Source organism: Aptenodytes forsteri, unplaced genomic scaffold (assembly GCF_000699145.1).
Source record: "Aptenodytes forsteri isolate BGI_AS27 unplaced genomic scaffold, ASM69914v1 Scaffold94, whole genome shotgun sequence".
Lineage (NCBI taxonomy): Eukaryota > Metazoa > Chordata > Aves > Sphenisciformes > Spheniscidae > Aptenodytes > Aptenodytes forsteri.
This window is the reverse complement of record NW_008795017.1, coordinates 8,428,122-8,443,340: the sequence shown is the minus strand read 5'-3', so window position 1 is coordinate 8,443,340 and position 15,219 is coordinate 8,428,122. Positions and strand designations below refer to the sequence as shown.

Here is a 15,219-nt window from a genome sequence, read left to right as displayed (position 1 = left end):
CAAAAAAAATAGTAGATATTTGGAAGAAAAGCAATGTACACACATCTGGAAATAGACTGCATTTAGAGCTTGATCTTGGGATCCAGATACAGCAAACTCGTGACCTCCCAAGCCAGGTATTTGTGACATTTCAGGTGGGATTCAGTGGTCTAAGCACAGGCATATAGAGGCATATAGCGGATGTCTAAGCACAAGCATATAGAGGCGGCTTTCGTTGCCTTTCCGGTGCTGTCTGCCTTCCGGCTGCTGCTCCGAAAAAATGCAAGTTTCCTGCAGCTTTGTGTCACATTTGCCAGACCCAAACATATGACTTGCAGATTTAACAGGGTCTAAACTGGTACTAAGCAGCTACTTTTAATCAGCTGACTTTCTCCCTTCATGCCCTGCCATGACTGAAGAGTTAGGTGACGAAATATGTATGGCTCAGTGTGTTCGAGCATCTAAAACTGCCAAGTTTTTTCAGAATTTACTCTAGCACAAGCAAGTTTCAAGATCTGATTCAAAGATCTTATTCCCTTGGCAGAAATTTCTGAAGAAAAAGATATTTCTACTACATCAGCAGCTAAGAATTCTGCTGTGGAGGTTTAAGAAGGATCCTGCCAGCCGCAGTAAATACTGGGGTTTTTCTTCCCTTATACATGCAACAGGCCTCCTAAATCAACCTATATTTACAGTTTCTCTCAAAGAACAACAAAAAAACCCCAAACCCAACAAAAAAAAAAAACAAACAGAAAAGTGTTTGCTTTCCTGTTCAGTTTAAAAAAACCCCCAAAACTATGTTTCATTCTGCTTCATTGGAGTAGAAGAAATTACTACAAATCAAATCTTTCCCTGAGATGTGGACCACAGCACCTACTTCTGAGAACTTTGCTGAGCACTGAGAAGAGCATTTGGTTGAGTCAACACATCCAGTAGCAAAATGTGTTTGATAACTTGAGGCCATAGAAGCCTCAAATGCAGAAACATCGACTGAGTAGTCGATACAGTCCCAAACTGAAGTTAGAGGGCTTGGGAACTTGTTCATAAAAACTAACTTTTGTCTTGTGAACACAGTCTTTCTCCAAAGATAATGTGATAAAACAGACCCTGTAGAGTCAGAACCTATTTTTATGCTAAAGATGCATAAACGACAAATCTCTCATAAACTCCCATAAACTACAAATCTCAGTGAATACCCTCCATTAAATTTATTTCCAGGCCTACCACTGGCTTCCTGTGCTCCCATTTTCCCACCTGGCGAGCCTTCTTTTTAAGATCTGCCCAGGAGAAGGGCTCTAGAAGAAGCGAGCTTTCTGATGTGAAACCAGCAGGGCAGCAACCCTCCGCAGCAGCTCACCAGACCAGCCGTAGGCACTGCCTGTGGCAACTGACGCCATGACACAAGGGCAGTCACCGAGCAGTGACTGTGCCAGGCTCCGTTCCCATATTTCCCAGCTAGAGGTGAGACTCAAACCTTGTTTAAAACTTAATTTCATACAGAATAATGTTAGAATAATGTCTCAAGTTAGAGCTTAAGCTGATACTGTGCGATATCACTGCGGGCAGAGAGACTTAACTGCAACCTAGCGGAAAAGTACATTCCGAAGGTGTTAATGTTCCAAAGTGATTTATGTTTTTCAGTCATAACATAGATCAACAGGAAATAGCGCAAAAGAAAAAAGGACAACTGTTGCCACTCGCAACATATCAGACTCGTGGCATGTGGAAGAATAGTGTTTTGGAAGAATTAGTAATTCAATAAATGGGCCTCAATATTTAAGGTTCTACACAGAAAATAAGAAATGCTATTAGCATGCAAGTAAGCCCTACCAGTTGCTGTCAATATGCTGCAGTAATCATTTCTAGAGTAGGAGGAAGAGGAAGAGAAAGGCATTAAGGAAACAAATGACATTTATATATGTTTTATAATTATCACTTTTGTTTTGTACAGAAGCTCTTCCTTCAAAAGGCATCTACTGCACTCTAAAATGAGCTTGTATGATTTTGTACCCATCTGAAGTGTCATTTTATTTCAGATACACAGTGTGTCCACTAATATCCACTAACAGTTTATAGTAACAAGGAAACTGGTACACACATTAGAAAACCTGTAATACACTGATAACTGTCAGGAGTTTCAAAATGTATGTTGGTCCTAGAATAAAGATGTTCAGCCCTCAAAATTCGTATGCTACAAAACTCATTGGTCTAGTACTGTTATTTGGCAGTCAAACTGTGAAATAGCTCTGCATTTATAGCTCTTTCTGTTTTTCTAAACATTACCACAACAAACGTATAGTAATGCTTTCTGATTATAAAACAAAATATAGTTAACTTAATAGAATCAATACAATCAGTTTTTGTCATGCTAATGACTGCATTTTTCATCCTTTTTCAATAGAAATTATTCTTAAGTCATTATACAGGAAAAAGAGTATGAATTTAATCAATCTTTCTAGAAGACATTACTGAAACATCTACATTACAAACAATGAACTTTCTTACTTTTTAAATATCTGTATATGGCAATGCTTAACGCGCATCAGTAATAGTAAGGTTTTAATTTTAAAATCTCTTTGTGTTTTAAAATATAAAACTGGATTAAACTTCAATAGACTAATTCAGCTTTAGTTATGCTGGCATAAAACAAAGTAACTGCTGCAGTCAAAGGAATTGTAATGTTATAAAACCTACAGAAATGAAATCAGAATCTCTCTCTAAGCAATACACATTATTTTTCAACATTTTCCACAAAAATGCTGCTTCTTCGTCAAAGCTATGTAACAATGTATAGGGACACCGGGAATGCAAATCACAAATAAAAGACAAACATAGAAATAAGGAATTTGACACAGAGATCGATTTTGTTTTTCCACATGCAAATGATTATGGGGCGCTCTGCCTAATAACCCACGGAGTGCAGACATGCAGAGCATGCAGGCAGGATGTATGGATCAAGGCGTGCACTTTTCCTCTGCAGGGGAACCATGGAGATGACAGCACAGAAGAGAAAAGGCACTTACAGTTGTTCTAGAGAGGCAAGTCCTTTAAATGCTTGCCTGTCAATTGACTGGATTTCATTCTTGTACAAATAGCTGAAACAAGAAACAATCAGTAATATTAGTACACAAACAAGAGCTACGTGAAGGTGGAAAAGAAGAATTAAGTTGACACATGAAGACAGTTTTTCAACTGCATATTAGAAAAAAAATACAAAACAAAAACTAAACACATACACATAAAAATACTTTGTCATTGAGATTTCATCCCAAATGTTTGGCAGGAAAGACAAAAGTCTGGGGCCTTGTAGGGCCTGAGGCTGTCACCCGGATGGTTTGGGATTCCCAGTGCTCACTGTTACTACTTACTGTTTCTTTGCCCCTCAGTTTCTTGATGGGCTTGCCAAAAGTCAAAATAAATTCAACTAAATGGGACAGAATTGTGTCAGAAGTGCCTTTACCAGAACACACCGGGGATGCCATTGGCCTCTTACTTTCTGTAAAATATCTCATCTGGATACTGGTACAAATATCCAAGTTATGATGGAATTAGTCTTTTTACTGGACTTGGAGAACAAACAGTGAGAATTTCTATAACTCTGCCTGTGTCACCTTTTGAATATTTACCAAAAAATACAAGTTAGAATATTGGTATTGCATCCATAAAACAGCATTGTATATTTGTTTTATCACTGTGTATAAGATGGACATTAGGTCCCCATTGATACTCTATAATATAAACAGAATAAACATATGCAGTGTACCAGTATGTTCACGTGTGCTGTCTATACCTTTTCTACAGAATAAAAATAAATCAGGATGGATCCGTGTATGTGCTCACGTTCATCATGCTTTTAACAGTAAGGATGGTTTAGTGAGAGGGTGTTGGAGAAAAATCACACAGTTTAGCTGATGACTGCAGTTTCTGCATGGAGGCAGCGAATGAAAATACTGTTGGGGTTCAGTGTCAGTCACTCTCTTTTTGTGTTAGGTTAGGAACAGGTTCGCAGTAAGAACTTTCTCACAATTATTTCACAAACGGCTTGAAATTCAGTTAATCAGGCATGGATTTCTACGAAAAAGGAATAAAGAGACTTTGGACCACAAATGGCTTTATTAGCAGGCATTTTATTAGTAGTGGTTTTGGCTTTTCTATTACTACAGTTTTCAGTAACTTACTGGAAATATTGCAAACTTCTTTTGATGCAACACATAAAATACTGGCTCTGCTGGCAGTTTTTACACTGACTCGACAAAGGGCAACATTTCACAATAGGCCCTAATAAGGAAAAAAGTTGTAGACATCTGATGTTCACCTCATGACAACTTCGGGGGACAATGTGGAGTAGTATCTTTCCCTTGAGTCTAAATTTAGTTTTCCACTATATTGCTTGCTGAAATTCCAACACATGAATATATAGAGACTCAGGTGTGCTTAATTAACAGACACCCATCTGAACAAAAAGCAGAGTTCCTCCGATAACAGAATAACTAATAAGCAAAAATTTGTGAGGTTTTTTAAACAACTTCGGGGGACAATGTGGAGTAGTATCTTTCCCTTGAGTCTAAATTTAGTTTTCCACTATATTGCTTGCTGAAATTCCAACACATGAATATATAGAGACTCAGGTGTGCTTAATTAACAGACACCCATCTGAACAAAAAGCAGAGTTCCTCCGATAACAGAATAACTAATAAGCAAAAATTTGTGAGGTTTTTCAAATGCTCAGAATTCTGAACAAATTAAACTGGAAAAAAAAATACTGTCATATGAAATGACTGTAAAAACTTTAAAACTAATTTAAAAGAGAGAGAATAAGTGTCACACTTATTTTGGATGTGGAATTGGTTTTTATTCCATTTGCAAAAAAATATCGTTTCATGGGTATTGAAATATTTGTTTTGACTCAGATTTACCAGTTTATTTGAGGTTCATAGTCATTACAATTTTGTCTCTCCTTAATTTTCCTCTCTGTATGATATTAAATTCCTATCTTATTTTCCAGTGAGAATTTTAAATGTGCCATTTCTTCTCACTCCTTAGAAAATTTCAAAGACTGAACAGCCGAAGTGTTATTTACCTTTCTTAGTACACTCCACTTGGCAGTTTGGAAATTACTCTTATTCCTCTGAGTGCTAAACCTCTGATCAGACCAGTGAACCAGAGTGGACTAAGATGCTTTTATTAACTGACCTCAGTTAAGTATCTCTCGAATAAAATTCTTCAAATACCCACAAGAAGTTTGAATTAATCCAGTTTAAAAAAAAAAAAAGTTTTACCAGACTCACTGATGTAACTTTTATTGACTTTCTACAGACAAAGTAAGGCAGAGTGAAGAACAAGGGCGGGTTAGAGGAAGACCGGGATAATGACTTTGTAGTTTTGCAGACTTTTACCATCATACTGCAGGGAAGGGAACAGCCTTTCATGTCCACTTTTGGAGCGCTTACCAAGCCACTGTGTTAGGACTTTATTTGGGATTCAACTTTAAACTACATCTTTTTCCATGTTGATCAGAAAACCCTCAAGCTGCAGGACACTCAGCTGACCTCAGTCCATCATGTCCCCCCTCCACAGAGAAACCCCAGCAACCCAAGGCTACAAAAACCTATGTTCTATGACAGATGTGTTAACCATACTTTCATTTAGTCGTGTAGATGTTTCCTTGAGGATATTAACAGAAAGACTAAAAAAATATATATTTGCCTAATGAAGAGAGAGATGACAATACAAAATACAACTAAGTAGCACTCACAAAAAATATTTATGTCTTTCTAAAATACTACTGTGCCTAAGGGGTGAAACTTTGCAACCACTGCGCTAAAAAAAAAATCTCAAAATTTATCCCAGTCACATTAGCAGAAAACTGATTTAAAGTATAATTAGGGACAAAGTAACTTATCATTTGATTTACCTAAAAGCTCTACTACACAACTGAACCATTAGACTTTTTTAAACGATGAATAAACAGTGGATTAAGATGACAAGGGATATATTCTATTAAGAATGCAAGCAAGGCTGATAGGGGCCAGAGGTACTGGTCATACACTTGGGAAATAAACAAAAAAAAAAAAAAAAAAGGTAAACAGTTATCAGAAAATTAGAAAAAAGTAGTTTTAATTAAAAGTTTGATAGATCCCCTATGAGGATAATTTTTGGTTTTTATGGATTGTATTACAAGTCGTGATTTAAGGAAAGCAAGATCCAGATATGTTTGGAACAAGAGAAAAAAAGGTTCAAAGTAATGGCAATATCAGGCAGTGTAGAGTAAAACCTGGCAAGTAAATGAATATAGTAAAGAGAGATTTATATAGAAATATTAAAGAGACAGTTGGCAGAATCAGCAACATGAATTGCAAAGAAATTAGATCGGGAATTATAGGAGGTATTCAAAGGAAAAAGTAACATGACAGCAATGGTGGCAGAAGGCACAGAGGGAAACGTGACCTAATCCCATTTCTGGAAAGGTGAGGTGAGCAGCTCCGCACTTTGGCAAACCTACAATGTGTCTTCTACCATTATTACTTCATTCACCAAATGCAAAACAAATCTTGCATGTTCCCTTTTCATATTTCCAGAACTAATACATATCATAGAGTCTTAATTTCCATTTATCATTTGCTTATCGCACTGTTGCCATGTCTGATTCCTCACCTCTCCATTTCTTACTAAGTGAACATGTCTCAGTGCTGTTGCCGAAGTAATTTTCATTCTCCATTTTTATTTCCTTCACTTCCTTCACACTCGCGTCTAGTTTACTGCTCCATAAATATCAAGTACCTTCTCTTTATCTGGAAAGCTCTTTGTAATCTCTAATCTATATTTTATATTTTTCCATATCTCCTCCCTAAATTCTTTCTTTTTACCTTAACCTAATTTTTTCCACTGCTTCTAATATCCTACATGTTAAAACTGTAATATGTCTCTACCTTCAGTTTCCAGTTATCTTCTGTCTCGGAGAATAAACTGTTGACTTTCAGGATCAGGAAGGATTATCCTACCAAGTTTCCACAAATCTGCCTGCATCTATATTATAAGGTTGGAAAGCTTTTCTTTCTCATCTCTCTGTACTACCACCTCTAGTCAGTAAACTGAGTAACTCACAGGAAGTCAATTAAATATGTTCAGCGTACCATATACATCATGTATACATATACATCTTGTATCAGGAGCACCAAATTACAAACAAGTTACCAATTATTTTGCTCATATGAAGACAACTTTTGAAGTTTATTTTAGACAGGACTGTTTACATTATCCTTTGTAGAAGAGGGAACATAAGACCAAAAAAATCATACAGAATCACTGAAGTGCAGAAAGAAACTATATTATGGATGGGATCCAAGCTACTAATGCCTTTTTGATCCTTATTAAAGAGCCATATTGCTAACACTAAGGTATATGAAATAAGACAGAAAGGCAGAAAGAAAAAGTATCCTCTTGGTTTCATAGCAAAACAATAATAATGACATTTGTTTCTTTCCAACTTTTAGTATATGAATTCAAAGACATTATTACCACAAACAACACAGCAAGATCACGCAAAACTGTTTATAGAACTGTCAAGATTTCAATTACATAAAGAACAAGAAAACAAATAATCCTTAAAAATAAGATTCAAAAATCATATGTGCATAATTTTCTTTTTATACTGTAAGGACCAACTTTTACAATTATGAATATTTTTAATACACAGAAAATTGAGAAAATATTATTACTCTGTCAAAATTTGTTCTCCAGACAGACAATTCTGAAAACTTATATACCTCATAAAACTCTAAGCTCAATTTCAGAAACAAACAGTACAAAGATGCATTTTAAAATCCCGGGGCTTCTATGAGACTTGCTGGAAAAAGTTTTGTCTAAAAGACCAAAAGAGATACAGGAATGGGCCTTGACGTCTCTCTCTCAGACACTGGCTTTTTTTTTAAATACTGTATTATGTTTTATATTTACATATTTTATATATAACTATATATTTACATGTATTTTATACATACTTATATAATTATATTTACTAATAATTATATATTTTATATTTATATGTACTTATATTTCCTTAAATCAAAGCCACTGAGAAATGACACGTTTTCTAAAATTACTCACTGAATTATACATTTTCAGAACCATCTGCAGTCTAGTACTTCAGTTGTCATAAGAACATAAAAAACATCATGGACTAATGATCTCATTTTATGAAACAGGACCATACAAGTTAGGTTTGCAAATATCCATAGGATCAGGCCATTCAAAGCCTCAAATATTCCAGATGACTTGGTTATATAATATTAAATTCTGAACAATATTTTTGACCTTTAATAAATAATACAGTTTCCATCCCCCTAATTTCTATTTCAGTTCATCCTATTGGGAAAAGTAGTCCATTTTGTTTCCTTTGTTCCATAGAATACACTTAGCATGTACTTACTCAGCTAACATTTTCACAGCTAAACTGTATTTATTTGGTACATTTGAGCCTTCTGTATTGATATCTGACCAGTACCAGCATTTTTATAACTTTAAGGCTGTACAGTCTAAGGCTAAACATTTATATCACAGCCGTTAAAAAAAAAAATTTTCCCCCCCCAGCCACTGAAATAGGCAAAAAGATCTTAAACTTTATTTTAGCAAAACGGGGGATGGCTTTAAAGAAGAGCTCTCTGCAGTTGAATGAACTACCACATTGAACTTTATATTCAAATTTTCCAGGGAAAAAGAGGAAAAGGAAAAGATCTTCCTCTCAACAATATAGATATAGATAAACATTACTACATGTATATGAAAACAAACAAATCATAGTTCAGTTGTTTCTTTTCACTCTTCTATTGAACTGAACAGAGTGCATAGTTGAGTTTTATCTCAGGCTTACTACAGCTAGGCAAAGGCAAGCATATGAAAATAAAGAACTAATAAGAACCAAGTAGTATTTCTGCACAGTTGCTGACTATGGAATGAACTTAGCCATCCTGAATTAGTAGACCTTACGTACTGCACTACCAGATCCACCATACAAACACATCTTGTAACAAATACAATCATCATGGACTTTAATAATTCATTGGGGATAGTCTGTTCAGTATTCTTTTTCCTCCAGTTGTATATAGTTTAAACAATTTTATTAATGAAAGACATTACACATAAAAATGAGACCATGAAATGTAACCAAACACAGCATGGAAAACCGGGTAATGTGTCTGCACAAATTTACGTGATTTTTATTTTTCCCCCTTCTCCCACCTCCTTAGAGCTATTCAGGCTGCATTCTTGAAAACTAGATGGAAAATTAAATTTCTGAATTGTTTCCAAAACAATGAAATCTCAAAGTGACCATTTTTTTTTCTGTACAGCACTCAAGCAATGATCAATCCTCCAAGAGAACGGAGTGAAACTTTTCTACTTGACACTTCATAAGGTGGACTCCAGAGACTAAAGCTGAGAATCCATGACAACTTACTATTCAACTCTTTTTTGCAGATAAAAATAACAATTTTTCGATGTCTTTTGTTTATTCGGGTAATTAACACACTTGGTATGTTTGTTAAAAAGGGAGGAGTTATTCTTAAAATATACAGGTTGCCTGAACACAGGCCTTACAGCCAATCATATAGGTACTTTTCTATTTTGTGTTTGACTTGATTTTTCTCTTATGAATTTATACTGCATCCAGTGAACAATTTAGGAGTAGTTAAGAAGCTTATATAAGTTACAAGCTTCTGTAAACACAAATCTTGGACTAGCTGCTTTTAAACCACTTTTCAAAACACAAAGTTAAAAAGTACTTGTCAGAAGGTTTCACTGAACCTTTAAAGAGGTGACCTCCTAAACCTTTAAACATATCCCTTTTTAAATTATCTTTTAAGTCTCATATAGTAAACAGCAACTAGTAAGTGGTTTAAAATCTACTGCCTACAGCTGTCACAGCCCTATATTAGCAAATCTCAAGGCATCTACTTACAGAAACAAAGATTCAAGTTGCCCCCACCCCACAAATTCATTTCACAGATTTTCAAAGCAGTTTATCTCCTGAGATAGTGAGTCAGATTAAAACACAATCTCAGATTAAAACACTTTCCCATTGAAGAAGTTCAATTACATATTGATGCAAAAAATGACGTTCATTTAACAAACAGATATTTCAGGTTTTCAAGGTCTTCAAATGCCCCACTAGGTATTCTTTTGATATGATTGTTGTTTAGAAGCCTATAAAGAGAAATAAAGAGATGTTTATTTTAACATACACGAACAGTAGGGAAAAAAACCAAAATGTGTAACAGCAGGTGTAAATGTAGCATTAAAAGGAAAACTTAAAACAATAACAAAACAAAAAGCTTTTTCCCTAGTTACTGTTAGAAGAAAAAAAGTGACATGCTTACACAGCTGCTCAGTCACTGCCTTGCAGGAGAAAACTAAAAAAATTAGACAGAAATAAAAAATTTTAAAAAATCTAAAATCTGAAATTATGTGGGTTTTTGTGGGTATCTGAGATGAAGATGAAGCAAAAAAAAATCCTGGTACCAAGTCAACACACAGGGTTGAAACTGATAAAATCAACATTAACAAAAATTTGTCTTTAACAGGTACATTGAAGTGACTTTTCCGAGATGTTTCTTAGTGATACTCTGTGTACTGGGCCTTTCACATCATACAGGAACACAATTGTCTGTATTCATAGATTTGCACTCATCTCTCATGCAGTGGTATTATGAAGAGAAAGGAATCCAAACTTAATGAATCCTGTCTTTATTCGGGACTTGTGGATCTCAGATCAGTGATCTGAACAGTTAAAACTTGAGGCTGGATACCTGACAGAAATTGTAATTCAAAACTGGTGATCAACTGCAAACAGAGATATGATCAAAGGTGACTGGGAGTAGGGATAGCTAGTAAAAATGTCTTGGTAGCACCAATTTGGACAATATACTTTTGGGGGAAAGTCCTATCATTTTTTCTGGTGTGAATATACAGTACAAGATGTCTCAATACATTTTTGTTATGTGCTTGCAGGATAAATAGATAGTAACGATCCAAAGCTCACTGATATCACTGTACTCTATTTCAGTTCACGCACTACTTGTGTTCTAGAAAATGGTAAAATTTGCAACCATAAATTAAGTACATTTAAAAGTAAGAACAACTGTCCATCGTAATTCCTCCTCATGTCTGCTAATATGCTAGAGAAGAGAAACATGCATGCATCTGTTCAAAAGTCATGTTTGAAGGAATGACAAAGGAGATACTAAGTTAAAACTATAATGCACATACTATTGGCATTGTGGGTTTGTAAAAAGTCTTTTAGAAAACATGGACTTCTCTTCACAAACATATATGGTAACAGAGACCTCTGTAAAAGGAAGCTCAGCAGGAACAAAACCCTCCAACTTCTGGCAGTCCTGGCGAGCACATTAGAATAGGAAAGTTCAAAACAGAGTTTGTCAAATATTTTGTAACTGCAACACATTTGCATATTTGAGCCTTTGAATAGCTTTGTTGTAACTCCATGATTTATTACGTGATATTCCACCAAAGTAATTTAGCACAATTTGGAAAAAATTATATAGTAAAGGTCTGTATTTTTCATATTTCCAATTAAAGAATGTTAATAAAACATTAGGATGTAAATAATTTCCTTTTTATTTTAACAGACGTATACCTGGTTTTGCTTTAGGCCCAAACACTTTGGGCCTAAACCTCACTCTCTCACCTGTGTCAATTCTACAGCTGAAATTTGTGAGACTACTTACCTGTGAAAAGTGAGCAAATTTGGCACATTATCAAATTAATCTATTAAATCCAAAAGAGGAAAGTGCCTTAGGGTTGAAAAAGAACTTACAGTGTGTTCAGATTTTTAAGCCGTCTAAACTCTCCAGGCTGGATTTCTTTAATCCTATTAAATCTTAGGTCTCTGTAGAATAAAGAAAAAGAAACGTTATTAAAAAAATCTACATATTTTTTCATATGAAAAACTGAACTTTTTTGTGACCACCATGACCAGCCTCTGTCCATAAACTATAGCTTTTGACCAAAGGAGAAGGCAAAACAAATCCAAACACTGTTTGACAAGTTTATGCAGAGGATTGACCAAATCCAGCCTCAGCAGTCAATGCTGAAGGTTGTACCTAAGTTAAACGTGTGGTCATGAAGGATGTTCTCTTCCACAGTGAAGCATCTTTTAACAGGATGTTGAATTGTACTTCACTAAATTGCACTGTCTTCATATTTTAAAAGTTGCTTGTAAATAATACAGTGAAACAGATACAGAAAAACTGGGATCAGAAAAAAAGCTCAGGAAAAAAGAGACAGCTTTCAAGACTGTTAAGCTACTCCATTCTTCTGTTTTGGGTAAGGAAGCTTAAGTGCCTCATTTTGGCCTGCTTTTAAAACCTGTAAATCCAGCTGCACGAAGCTATTGATTTTCTTACTTAATTTTATTTTGTCTTACTTTTTGATATGTTTTTACCATGTTCAATTTCCTGTCATATCCATAGCTTAATGAGAACTTCTCCAAGAAGAGGGAAACTCCAACTTCTCAAGTGAGGTGCTGCAGAGCGAGCAGGGACAGGGAGTGAGGTGGCAGTAGCGCGCGGATGTGGGGAAACACCACGGCTGTGCCAGTCTCACACCTCTCTCCTGCTGAAAGAAGCAGCAGCGTTTTCCACCTCTGCCCATCTCCTTTCCTTCCCTGGCTCCAGGTCGCTCCATCTTGCTGCTTGCTCACACTGGCTTTCGTATTCTCAGCAGCTCAGAAACTGATTTAACCAACTTGTCTGGGCTAGCAATAAACCCATGCAAAAAAAACCAGGAAAAAAGCAAACTGAATGGGCTTCCTGGGAGGCCACACAGGTGAGAGAGGTACTGTGAGGAAAGATCGGGACCAGGGGAAAGGAAGGAGGGCAGCAGGTCTGTCCTCTTCCCTAGCAGCAGACCAAAGACACCAGGACCTTATAGTCTCTGCCAAGCGAACAGAAAGGAAGCAAATGGGAAGTGAGTAAAATCTGAAAGACTATGATCATACTTATTGCACTGTCCTTCCTAGAACACACACTTATCAATTGCTTTCAAAAAGTAGGACAGAAACATATCATAACTTCAATCTTAGCACTAAAACCAGTCCTAATTAAAACATAAATATGCACTGCGTTTTAACAGGCAATATGTTATTAAGAAGTCTCTCTGGAATTTGGTATTTAGTCAAAGGAAATACAGAAAAGCAGACAAAAAGTCAGCTGCATACTAATCCCATATAACCCCACTGGCTGAGGTTGTAGGTAATGGGGGGGTATAGTTGCCTGAAGTCTTTTGCAAAGTACATACTTAAGCATCATTCCTCATGAATCAGCCCATCAGGGCTTATTCAGCTCTGGAATAATGGCCTCAGAAGGACTTTTTCTACATAAGTGTTTTACGATGTGGCCTACTGTTCATTCTAAGGAAAGGATTAGACATGTGGTTTTGTTTGCATTACACTCCACCAAAATATTTGATCAGTGACTGGAATAAATGAGGGATGCAAACTGCTATCCCTTATTTAGATGTGTAGTTAAACTGCCTGTAGACATGCAAGACAGCCCCCTTACTCAACTCCCAGCTGAAGTGAGGATTTCCAGATTTAGAAGCACAAATTGTCATAGCTTGAATTTGTTCTTTACAAAAGCACCTTCTTTAGTTATAGCTAAACAGCATTACGTTTTGTTCATCACTCACACAAGAAATACTCACTTACCACACACGAAACACACATGTCCCGGATGAGAAAGAGATGCTGCCTATGAGTCACTGAATCTCAGGTGCCGAGATTTTCTAAACAAGCATTGAATGTCGTAGCGTGCACTGAGAGAAGATACAGCAGATCCCTCTGTAAGCATCATTGGACATGACATTCCACTTCACTGAGAGCTCTTTCTAGATTATCTGAAAGTTTATTGTGTTTCAAGGAAGCATTTTAATTTTGATTAAAATAATCAAAAGTGCAAAAATCCAATATTCATGAATGGAATATTGAAAATTGAGTATTTTTCAAAAGCCTCAAAATACCATTACAACCAGCAATATTTAGCTACTAAACGACATGGGACTTCTCAAATTGATTTTATTTTTAAAGTTCCACAATTAAAAATACATCTTTACACAAAGTAGGCATAGACAGAATGCAGAATGTCTTATTAGATATAAAAGAATATACATTCATCCATATGAAAAGCAAGCCTATTCCCTACAGTGAAGCAAAACTGATAAGTAAGTACGTAATTTTCATGAATGCAATGGAGGAGCCAGTCCTCTGAATCAGCATCAAAATGAGCACCCTTTTGATGTGTCAAATCCATTCTGCAGTAACTCACTAGGATAACTAGGGATTAGCAACACCAATCAAAATAATTTATATTATTTTACTATCGCTGCATATAGTGATATTTTATTCCAACTCCTGACACTATTGTCCTTCTCAAATAAAGTTGTTAAAACTACATAACACATCACGTTTGAAATCCTACCCATTTGTTTTCATTCCGCATAAGGGTATTAATAAAGATCTGTAATAAAACACAGCACCCAAATTTTCTCTAGAGCCCAGTGCATTTGGTGTCTGTAAGTAAAATGTTTCATGGAAAGCTATGATGACAATACATTTTATAAAGATTAATTATATGTTTTCTTTAAAGTTAGTACCACAATTACATTAAAATTGGAGAAAAAACAATGTTAATCTTACTAAAATGTAGGATTATGATTTTGGTACATTCCTTCAAAGAGGAGCTCTTTCTTCAAAGGAAGTAACACTTCTAAGTGTTAACTCGGAGTTTTTTCATTAATTTTTCAGCACAAAATCCCCCCAAAATAAAGAGTGAGGCAGATCACAAATGCTGCTCAAAATAAAGAACACACCACCTCTTTTGTTATCTAAATTAATATAATTATACTTTTGTTATCTAAATTATTATAATTATACTTCATGAGGTATTTCTTGTACATGGAAGATAAAAGTTGTTAAGTCATAACCACTGTAGATTTCTCAAGAAGAAGTTCTGTCAAACTGTCTTAATTTCCTTGTATAACAGGATAATAAGCCAAGTGGATAAAGAAAATAGAGTATACACTGCATACATTAAGGGGTTTGATACAGGCCATTCACATAAACAAACCAGAGAAATATGGTTTAGAGGAAATCTCTGTAAACCAAGTGTCCAACTAGTAGGGAAAAAGAGGATAAGCAAAGACTAGTTATTGAACTGAAAGGTTGTATCA

At 35.6% G+C, this 15,219-nt stretch overlaps 1 protein-coding gene across 1 annotated transcript in view; it reads right to left on the bottom strand.

The window, feature by feature from the left end:
- The window catches only part of PXDN (peroxidasin), a 70,383-nt gene that overhangs the window by 49,455 nt on the left and 5,709 nt on the right, over positions 1-15,219 (bottom strand). Inside the window, exons 2-4 of the mRNA XM_009275628.1 lie at positions 11,810-11,881; positions 10,108-10,179; positions 3,003-3,074 (exon numbers count right to left, since the gene is read on the bottom strand). Of these exons, the coding sequence (XP_009273903.1) occupies positions 3,003-3,074; positions 10,108-10,179; positions 11,810-11,881 (216 nt within the window). The remainder of the gene's footprint in view (positions 1-3,002; positions 3,075-10,107; positions 10,180-11,809; positions 11,882-15,219) is intronic.